At 43.4% G+C, this 11,254-nt stretch overlaps 1 protein-coding gene across 1 annotated transcript; it reads left to right on the forward strand.

The window, feature by feature from the left end:
* Positions 1-4: 4 nt before the first annotated feature.
* Positions 5-9,744, forward strand: LOC306797523 (abnormal spindle-like microcephaly-associated protein homolog; the record flags this gene model as incomplete). Its single annotated transcript, XM_079297446.1, has 14 exons — positions 5-61; positions 190-402; positions 758-962; positions 1,536-1,684; positions 2,698-2,826; positions 3,474-3,656; positions 3,864-6,398; positions 6,662-6,811; positions 6,943-7,134; positions 7,650-7,842; positions 8,446-8,600; positions 8,925-9,101; positions 9,229-9,401; positions 9,499-9,744. Coding segments are annotated over 14 exons (4,614 nt in total), but the record flags the coding sequence as incomplete, so codon positions are not given.
* Positions 9,745-11,254: the final 1,510 nt, after the last annotated feature.

Genomic DNA, 11,254 nt, shown 5'->3' on the forward strand with positions numbered 1-11,254 from the left:
CGTGGATGGACACAGAGAGAAGACGCTGAGCCTCTTGTGGAAGATCATCTTTGCGTTTCACGTGTGTACCAGACTTTGTTTCCAGCCGGCCAGCAGGGCACAGAATTGTCATTTGTTTTCGTTCTGTCTTCTTTTTTTTTAAATGCCGAAAGAATCTATTGACATGCTGTTATCAAACGATCTGTTCAGGTGGAGGTGATTTTGGACGAGGATCAGCTGAGGGAGGAAATTGGCTTCCTGAAGAGAACCTTGAGGACCAAACGGAGGCTGGAGTCTCTGAGGGCCGATCGGGGCCTTCAACCGAGTCCTTCAAGGACCAGGGCGCCATATGAACACAGCAGCACTAAGATCACCCTGCTGATGGACTGGGTCCGAACTGTGTGTGACTTCTACAATCTGAAGGCGAGTTTGACATTTTTGTTTTCAGCCCACAGGCCAAAGATAATACTGTTGTGTTTTTGAGTTGCTTATGATTTCCCCTGGTTCGGCAATATACAGTGTTCAGCTGCTGCACTTTGTCTTTGGATGTATTATTGAGCGGCAAACGATATTCTACCGTGTCTAAACAGAACGCATTTTGCTTGTGTTGCTAAACTGCTGTGAAATTATGCACACTCACTGTGGGCAAAATGTCTTCACATCAACATTGTCATCAAAAGAAATGTAAAACTCCTAGAAGGAGCTCAATTTCTCTGGACTGTCACTCTTGTCAGGCTTATTTTTATCGCCCCAAATTACTGTCGCCGACTCTGTGCAGGTGGAAAACTTCACCGTGACGTTCTCGGATGGCCGCGTCCTCTGCTACCTTATCCACCACTACCACCCGGGGCTCCTGCCAGCGAGGGCCGTCAGTCACAGCACCACCCAGACTGTCGAGTGCTCGTCGAGGGGTCGCCTGGAGCTCGACTGCTCAACCAGCGACTCCGACAACTCCTTTGACTCCTTGTCGACGGGCCTGAGCGGTACGTGCGGCTGTGTGTGGCGTCTTCAGTGCAATTATCTGGATGCGCTTTCTATAAATAGTTTTAAGTTGGTGTGTCATTGGAACATCACACAGACATTTTTTGTGTAATCGAAAGTGTGTGTGTGGGGGGGGGGGATAATTTGATAAGACGTCTGGAGCTCAATAATATATTCAGCGAATTTATTGTCCATACAATGCACTTTGCATCAATTGGGGATTTGTAGCTGGCTCCATCCACAGTGAACCCACCTGTTGTGAGAGCTAGACTGTTTCATTTGAAGCAAACTACAAGGAGAGTTGTTTTATTTTAAAGTTTATTCAACTAAACAGGCTTTGAAAATTCAATGAACAGTGAATTTCTTTTTTGTTTTTATTGAGGGCCAGGTTTTTGACTCAAATGTTTTGCACCTGAAGCGGATTTGTGTTTGTTTCAAGGATAGAAAGACTATTATTGTTTTTTAATTATAGGATGATCTCTCATGAAGGACTTTTAAAGGAGGTTATGAAGAAATTGGAGGGACAGGAACAGACTTGTGGTGACCGTTTCTCAATTTTATTTTTTTGTGAACAGGCCCAGAGTCTCCGTCGGTGGAATTTAAAGAGCTACTGGAGAATGAGAAGAACAACTTTGGACTGGTCAACGCCGCTGTGTCTTTCCTGGGCGGCGTTCCTGCCATGATCAACCCAGCTGACATGTCCAACACCATCCCCAATGAGAAGGTGAGACCAGACGGGAGGTTTTCTCTTCCTGCTGCAGGAACAACGATCATCGTTTTTATCAGACCTGTAGGATACATTACCAACGTATAATAATAATAATAATAATAATAATAATAAGAATTATTATTATTATTATTATTATTATTATTATTGTAATAATAATAATAAGAATTATTATTATTATTATTATTATTATTATTGTTATAATAATAATAATATAATAATAATAATTATTATTATTATTGTTATAATAATAATAATAATATAATAATAATAATTATTATTATTATTGTTATAATAATAATAAATGCATCAGTGGCGACTTTAGCACGAAAGTCTAACATTGTTTTCCAGCATTAAAAGGATATTGTTCATAAATATCTGATCATAGGTGTAGTCTCAGAGTTATGTGTTGCTTTATGGCACACTTAAAGGACCATACCAGTGGTTCTGCCCAATACATTTTATGTGCATACAACAACCATTTCCCATATTAGCCATTCACTTCATTTTAGTACGCTGAAGATATTTTAAGGTTATTTGAAAATGTTCTTGCTGCATGCTTTGGGATATGATCGGCTCTAGCAGAGTGTCAGCAGATAGTAGTTGGTTTGGTCCTTTAAGACTACGGTCTCCTTGGTCTTAATTATTATTACTATTTATTTTTTGATGGTCTTTCAAATCTTTATCTGTTGCAGTTTAACTGGCAGCAGTTCTGTCTTTCCTATTTGTTAAAGAGGCAAATACAGATTGGTTGGTCAAGGATTCAACATCTTTTAACAGTTTTATCACAGTTTACACTAAAAGCTTTCACGGTAAAGTCAAATCTGACACCATGTCCAATGACATGTTTTCATAACTGTCTTTCCAAATATGAAAAAATACGCAGAATATTCATACGGATACAGTAATCAGGGTTTTGACTATTGACTGCTCTAAATCCATCACCACGTCTTTTTATGCTAAAATGTGTGTAAAGTGCTGCAGCTTCATCCACATGTGTTTATTTACAGGTGGTGATGTCATACCTCTCCTTCCTGTGTGTTCGTCTTCTGGATCTGCGGAACGAAAGCAGAGCAGCTCGGGTCATACAGGGCGCCTGGAGGAAGTTTAGATTAAAGAAACATCTCGAGCTCTACAAGGTTGGTTCAGTGTTCTGCCACAACTGCATTATACTTTTATCTATTTATTTTATTTCATTTTGCGAATTCAACTCAGCCAGACCATTTAGCCATTCATGTCTAATCTGTCACTTAAAAATAAATCTGCAGGTTTGTGTTGTAATGTTTATCATATTTGGTTTTATTGTTCATTTATTTTGGTAGTTGCAATAAAAACTTAATTGTGCCGGTTGTTGAGTCATGGTTGCACTATTGTTGTTCCACGTGGACTTTATCTTTGAAATAAGTGGTCTCAATGCTGTTTGTGATGATAGCTACACACATACAATATTTATATGAAACGGTAACTGTAGATAAATTAAACACGTGCAGTGTAGTATTTATCTCAGTGATCATTTCCTATTGTATTTAATCATTACATTGAAAATAAGATATGTGTTATTGTCATCGAGCCAAGTGCTATCTTTGAATTATTCAAAAGGTCTACTCGGTGCACAAACCTAAAAATTAGTTTTTCATTTACTACATTGTATATTAATTACAGCCGCTGTAAGCAGGAAGGAGACGGAACGGGCTCGCTCGTACTGATGGACATGGAGAGAATTATCACGCGACTCCTCAGAAATGTAAAATTTCTAACTTGTTTCTTGATTTTTGTTCGGACACAGGAAAGAAACATGGCTGCCATGAAAATCCAGTTAGCTGTGAGGAGTTTTCTCCAGAAGCGCAGCGCTAAGAGGCAGACTGGAGCTGCCGTTATCATCCAGTCAGTCTGGAGGGGTTTCTTATCCCGGCTAAAGAAACAGGCTCAACTTCAGGCTCTGCAGCACGAAGCAGCAACTGTCTTCCAGGTGAGTGTTAAGTACATGGGATTACATTCATGTGAGGATGAAAAGGACTGTTAACGAAATATAAACGACCAAGTCGTACATGATATACCATTTAGTGTTTATGGCGTTTCCTTGTTGATTGAGACCGTTTGTTTTGGTCCTGAATTGACATGCTGTTCGTCAACATTTGTCTCAAATCTCAATCTCTGTCCATTTCGTCGTGGCAAGGACACCTGCTTCCGAATGAAGCCCACTGCTTATGGAAGAATTCAGTGGGCGGTGACGGTCATTCAGAAGCGCTCCCTTAGAGCGGCAGTGGTGAAAATACAGGGAGGGTACAGAAGGTGGAAAACCCAGAAAACGGAAAAGGAAAACCGTGCTGCCAAAGTGATACAAGCTGTGTTTAAGAAATGGTTTGAGGAAAAGATGTCTGCAAGAACTGCTGCTGCTGTAAAGATTCAGTCTTGGTATAGAATGCAGGTGTGTCTCCATCAATACGGAAAGGTCAAGAGAAGCACTGTGCTCATTCAGGCCCAGTGCAGAGCTCACGCACAGAGGCGCCGCTTTCAGTTGTTGAAGCTGCAGCACCACTCGGCCATTGTCCTCCAGAGTGCCTTCAGGGGGCAAGCTGTCAGAAAACAGATGGCGAAGATGAGATGCGCTGTGGTCATAATCCAGCGCTGGTTCAGGGCCTCCGTGGAAAGAGACTTGCAAAGGCAAATGTTTGCGCGGATGAAATGTGCTGCCATTACCATACAGGCAGCTTATCGCGGAAAAGTTGCTCGGGAGTCGCTGAAAAAACGCCACGAGTCGGCAACGGTAATCCAGGCAGCTTTCAGGATGTACGCTGCCCGACGGCACTACCATGCCGTGAGAAAAGCTGCAGCTGTGATTCAGCGAAAGTACAGAGCCACAGTTCTGGCTCTCCAGACGAAGAAGGATTACGACGCTCTGAGGAATGCGGCACTTGTCATACAAGCAAAGTGGAGAGGCAGAGCTGACAGGAGGACGATGGAGAAGCGGCATCGGTGTGCAACACTGATCCAGGCTTACTACCGAGGCCGCACAGCGCAAGCGGAGTATAGATCCAAGAAGGCCGGCGTCATGGTCGTGCAGCGGCGCTATCGAGCTTGCGTGGCTGGAAAGGAGACGAGGAAAGCGTACCTGCGCATGAGAGCAGCCTGTGTCACACTCCAAGCTGGATTCAGAGGCATGAGGGTCAGGACGGACCTGAAGAAAAGTCACTGGGCAGCGATTGTCATTCAGTCGTCAGTCAGGATGTTTTTATGTAGGGAACGATATTTCCTCCTTCAAAGTGCAACGATCATCATCCAGAGCAGATACAGAGCTCTCCTGGTCTGCAGGGCACAGCAGAAAGAATACCGTGCGCTAAAGCAGGCCGCCGTAGAAATACAAGCAGCATACCGTGGATTTAGGGTGAGACACGTTCTAAAGAAGAGGCACAATGCAGCCACAGCAATCCAAGCTCAGTTCAGGATGCACAGAATGCATATGGCTTTCCTCGCCACCAAGTGTGCTGCCCTCATTATTCAGGAACGCTACAGGGCCAAAATGCTCATGAATCAACAGATGCAGAAGTACAGGACAATGAAATCTGCAGCTGTATTCATCCAGGCAGCATATCGGGGCCACAGGGCAAGGAGCAGGATTTTCGAGATGCACCGAGCAGCCACAGTCATTCAGAGAATGTTTCTCACTATTGGGGATAGAAATGGGTTCCTAGCTCTCAAGGCAGCAGCTTTGATTTGTCAGCAGCGGTACAGAGCAGTGACTCTGGCAAGAAAAGAGCGTTTGGACTATCTGTCAAAGCGCACAGCAGTCATTTGTCTGCAGGCAGCCTACAGAGGATGCGAGGCCAGAAAGCAGTTGCGTCTGCAGCATGCGTCAGCTGTAACGATTCAGTCTCACTTCCGGAAGCACCGGCAGAGAACCTACTACAAGACTCTCCACTGGGCTGCCAATGTTTTGCAAACGCGTTACAGAGCCAACAAGAAAATAAGAGATGAGACGCGAGCCCTGAGTGCTAAGAGAGATGCTGCTGTTGTCTTACAAGCTGCCTTCCGAGGAATGAAATCCAGACGACTCTTCAAACAAAGACATCAGGCTGCCAGCGTTATCCAGAGAGCTTACAGAGCCTACTGTGAACACCAGCACTATCTTGCCCTAAAGTCCTCCGTCCTCACCATTCAGAGGAGGTATCGGGCCACTGCAGCAGCAAAGGCACAAATGCAAAGATACCAAACAATGCGCAGTGCTGCTGTTGTCCTCCAGGCAGCGTACCGAGGTCAGCAGGTCAGAAAGCAGGTTGCTCGCTGGCATCAGGCTGCCACTGTGATCCAGTCTGCCTTCAGAAAGCACAGAGAGGAAGTCAAATTCCAGGCCATGCGTCTGTCCGCCATCATCCTCCAGAGACGCTATCGGGCCTGTATTCTTCAGAGGCAGGAAAGGGAAAAGTTCCTGAACATGAAGCAATCCACCATCGCCCTTCAGGCAGCGTTTAGAGGCTGGTCTGTCAGGAGGGACATGCGCCGACAAAATCGAGCTGCAATTGTGATCCAGTCGTGCTGGAGATGCTCAGTGCAAAGGCGTATCTTCCAAAGGATGCGTGAGGCAGCTATGAAACTTCAGCGGCGGGTCCGGGCTGTGCAGCGTGGCACGTTGGAGAGGAACAACTACACCCGGATGAGGAAAGCTGCCGTGACACTTCAGAAACACTGCCGAGCCTGGATTGCAAGACGACAGGTAACTGGGTCTTATTTAAAGTTCGTACTTTGCTAGAACCTTTTTTTTTTTTTTTTTTCTGACATCCAGCCGGCCTTTAGTTTGCATTCACAAACCTTGTTGAGACTTTTTCTTTAACAAGTGGTCATTTTATACGGTGGATAGATTAATTCAAAATGAACATACTGAAATTATCGGAAAACAGGAACGAAGCTGACCATATTTAAATGTGTTTTTGTCGTGAAACATAAGGTCATAGTCCTTTGCATGCTCTTGTGTTCCAGGTACAAGAGAGAGCCAGGGCAGAGAGGAGGCTCCGTTTTACGTCTGCGGTCTTCTACCATCTCAGGGCCATGAAGGTCCAACGAGCTCTGAGAGCCCACTGGGCTTTGGAGTCGGCCAAAAGACAAATCCATTCCGTCATCACCGTACAGGTACAGGGACATGGAGCGCACAACGCCATTTTTCAAACTTAAATCTGTCGCTGGAAAGCACTTCTGATGGCTTTATTGAATCGCTGAAAAGCACAACATTTCTTTCAACGCTTGCCTTCGTTTTCCCCCAGCGATGGGTAAGATCGAGGCAGCAGAGGAGACGGTATCTGGAGGACAGGAGGAAGGTGCTTGTAGCCCAGAGAGCGGTGAAGTGCTGGTTAGGTCGTCGCCACAAGGCTGCCTCAGCCATCCAGCAGGCCGTCCGCAAGTTCCTCCTTCGGAGACGCCAGGAGAGAGTTCAACGAGGCATTATCAAAGCTCAGGTACGACAGTCGGTGGTGAATTTTGGTACAAATGACTTACAATATGTTCACACTTTTTCATGTGTGTCTTACAACAATAGTCAGGTGTCAATATGAACATTGAAACAGGTTTCGTGTGCTGTCGTTATCAGTCCTCTTCTTCATACTCCTTATTAATGTTCTTCAATGGAATTGATGGAAGACAACATTCAAAATCCTCTTTTTCTGTGTGAAAGTGTATGCAGGTATCTTCTAAAGTTAGTTTATCTCGTACTGAATATCCTGTACTTGGCAGTAAGACTCTTGGCAGGATCTCTGCAGGGAAACTTGAGAGGATGGTGGAACATCAAAATCTTTAGTTTGAATGAATTGTAGTTGAAATTCCAATGTGAATTATGTACCATTTTAATCCGCACACAGTTTCCTCCCTTTGGCGTAGAATTGTGAACATCATCTGATCCAATGCACCAATGATTAGCAGCTCATTTTAATTCTTCTTCTTCTCCTCCTCCTCCTCCTCCTCTCCCCCCCTCCAGGCTCTGTGGAGAGGACACCGCTCCCGCCGACAGAATGACGATGCCAAGTTGGTCAAATTAAGACACCGCTTTCGCAAAGTCTCCGCCGGCGTCCGAGAGGAGGACAAACTGCGCAACAAGACGTCGTCCGCCCTGGACTACCTCCTTCGATACAAACACTTCTCCTATATTCTAGAGGCCCTGAGAAACCTCGGTAAGGTTTGCCGTCTCTGGTAAACGTTTACAAAGCAAGTGCTGGTATGAGACTGTTCAGACACAGTATTCCTATTCTGAAAGATCCGTTTGAATATCAGACTACATCAGAATTAAGTTAAAAAAGGACTGACACCAATTATTTTCATGATCAGTTAAACTAATCAATCAAGTCTGTCAAAGATTACTTCCAGGATTAAACAGAATTTTGACAATTTGGGACAGCTGTGATGAACTTTTAACAGACGTCAGTACAAGGTTCAGGGACTTGAGTTTGTAATTATTTCAAACACCTGATTGGCTGGGCAAGTCATGACCCCCGACTGCAACCGCCGTAACTGAGAAACGGGAAGTGCGGGAGAAGAAGCTCCTCCTCTGTTGTCTTTTGGTTTTGTGTTGTAGTAGCAAAAGTGCTTGCGTTGTCGAGATAAGACTGAGTTCATTACATAAGAAGGCAACTCAAAAAACCAACTCAGTGTGTGTACCTCGTGGATTAAGAGTTTTTCCGTATCCTTGGCTAACGCGTGACTTGGATTATGTGAGTGGGATCTCAGGTCTTAGTTTGTGTGAGTGCTAACAGGAGACCGTGTGTTTGTGTGTACAGAGACCGCCACCAGACTGTCCCCAGAGTGCTGCGAGCGGCTGGTTGAGAGCGGAGCCACCAACGTCATCGTCACACTCATCCGCTGCTGCAACAGGAGCGTCCCTTGCATGGACGTCATCGCCTACTCCATCCAGATCCTCCTCAACCTCTCCAAGGTACAAACCCAGGCCTGCTCTGTTTATCTTCCATGTTTCACACCCTCAGCATAAGAGCCCGATTTAACTTTTGTGTCAAGGCAGCACGGCAGCCTGTACAGCTTTCCATTACAAAGAGGTTCCAGTTAGGGTTGGGTTAGGTTGACGGTCTCAACCACTCAGCCAAGCATCGTGATTTAAAAGCGTTGTATTGACGTTGCGTACTTTTCTCAAATATTTTTCCTTTTGCCTGAACAAGTGGTTCAATCAGTTTAATGCCATGTTTGTACTTTCTTGCTCTCTTTCTTTCCCTCTGCTCCACACACTCCTACTTTCCTCCCTCAGTACCACAAGACCATCGAGGCGGTGTATTCGGTGGAAAACTTTGTGGAGATGCTGCTGGACCTGCTGCAGAGATACAGGGAGAAGGCAGGGGATAAAGTAGCAGAAAAGGGCGGCGGCATCTTCACCAAGGCCTGCTTCCTTCTCGCTCTGGTCCTTCAAGACAAGCACCGTGCTGGGGTTCGTAGCTACTATAACAACATGACTTTTGAAATACTGTTTAAGAAAATTTTAATTTTAAATTCAACAGGAAAAGACGGCTGTTGTCGCTTTGTAAATATAATGCAATTTCTTTTTTTTTCTTTAGGATATTATGAAGCTACCCAAGGTATTGGATAGATTACGCAGTATTTACCGTCTCACTGCTCGCAAACACAAGATGGACGCTGAAAGAACTGTTATGAAACAGAAAATGAACGCAACGACGAATGGAAGCTTCTTTGTTCAAGCAACACCTCGTAAATCCCGCCCTGTGCCAAAGTATGTGTGTATATACAGTACTGTATTTCTCAGAGACTTACTGATACACTGTAAGTGTTTGCAGCAGTAATTGACATCTCGTTTTTTTGTTTTTCAGATTTGCACCGGATTGGGTTCTGAGAAAGGACAAGCTCAAAGATATCGTAGACCCTCTCAGGGCCATTGAGATGGTTGCAAACACACTCTGCATTGTGTTATAAATAGAAAAGCTTTTAAATCTTGATTTGTTGTCATTTTTTACTTTTAAAAATATTTTGTACAGTTTCATTTTCTCTTTGTACATTTCCATGTTTTGGATGTATATATTAAAATGGATTTGTTTCTAAAACACGGTGCCTGTTTCATGTATCCTTCTGATGTGTTTACGGTTTCTTTTGCTCAAGTGTGTGTGTTGAAAAAAGTCAAAATAAAGTATGTGACGACGTCAAATGACATTTAAAATACGTTTTTGAAAAAAACATTGTCATAGTAGGTCATAAAAATAAGTCTACATAATATACATTTCCAAAATGGTAACAGTATTTCAAAAGGGTAAAAAATTTTTTTATTAAAATATGTGACAAATGGTCATTATATACTATGCCGTAAAAAGTATAAAGAAAAGTAGTGGTAAAATGTGCCAGAGTTCAACCAAGTCATGGTGTATACTGTATAGTATGTCCAAAAAAAGTCATAGTATACTGTGTTGAAAAAGACATAAAGTTATAGTATAGCATTTTGAAAAAAGTCTGTATATTGTGTCTAAAAAGTCGTAGCAGAATTTTTGAAAATTAAGTCATTGTATCATATATCAAAAACGTTGTATAGTATTTCGAATTAAAGTCATAACGTTACAGTATAGCATGTCGGGGAAAAGTCATAGTATCACTTGTCGAAAAAAAGTTGGTAAAGTATGTCGAAAATAGACACAAAGTCATATATGCAACAAACCACTTAGGTTTAGGGAAAAATATTATGGTTTGGCTTAAAATAATTATGTAAACTAAGTGAAATACATCAACACGCCAGGAACTTAACTTCACAATACCTATTTGAGAAGGAAGGAGAAAATAGACTGAGTTGTATTAAAATCGTTACCGATGACTGTACTGAATTGGGGACAGATGACTGATGCCAAACTGTTGCAGTACTCGTCTCCCTCTGTCCTCTGGTTAATCATTTGCATATTTGTCCAGCCAGCTCATGTAACTTCTGGTAAACTAAAGCTTTTACTGGCAAGAGGGCAAGGTCATCACACCATCAAAACACCCACACAATCTATTCACCAGTGCATCTTTCCTTGGTCCGCCTGATGTCCTGTCCATTACGGTGGGCAGAATATGGGCTGGTTGTCATGGCTCAATTTGAATGCAATATTTTCACCACACAGGAGGTAACGGACACATTTTGTTAATGGCAGGAGTTACTTTAAAGCTTAATACATACACAACAGTAGTGGGAGAGGTACTCTTGATTATTTGCTGATTTAAATGTACCAATCCAACAATGCAACAAAAAAAAAAGATGTATTACATATCACATTGTCAAAGTGTTGATGCTAACGCATTGATGGGTTTGCATCATTTTCCTGTTGCAGGTGGTCGAGGTGGAGCTAGTTTTAAATACTTTGGTCGGGAAGAGAAACTATGAAAACAATGTAATTTGTACAGATCATTTTACCAATGTGTAGTACCTGGCCACATGCTCTGAACAAATAGGGGTCAGCACTTCACCTCTACTACTGGGTCTGATATGGTCAAGACGGGGTGGGGACCTAAGACTCCAGATTTTACTCCTGAGGAGCTGGCACTCCAGCACAATAGGGGTAGGCCCATAATGGAGGGCATAGCCGGAGTCTGGCCCCTCTCACTGTG

The sequence above is a fragment of the Melanostigma gelatinosum genome (assembly GCF_949748355.1).
Source record: "Melanostigma gelatinosum genome assembly, contig: scaffold_279, whole genome shotgun sequence".
In the NCBI taxonomy this organism is placed as follows: Eukaryota; Metazoa; Chordata; class Actinopteri; order Perciformes; family Zoarcidae; genus Melanostigma; species Melanostigma gelatinosum.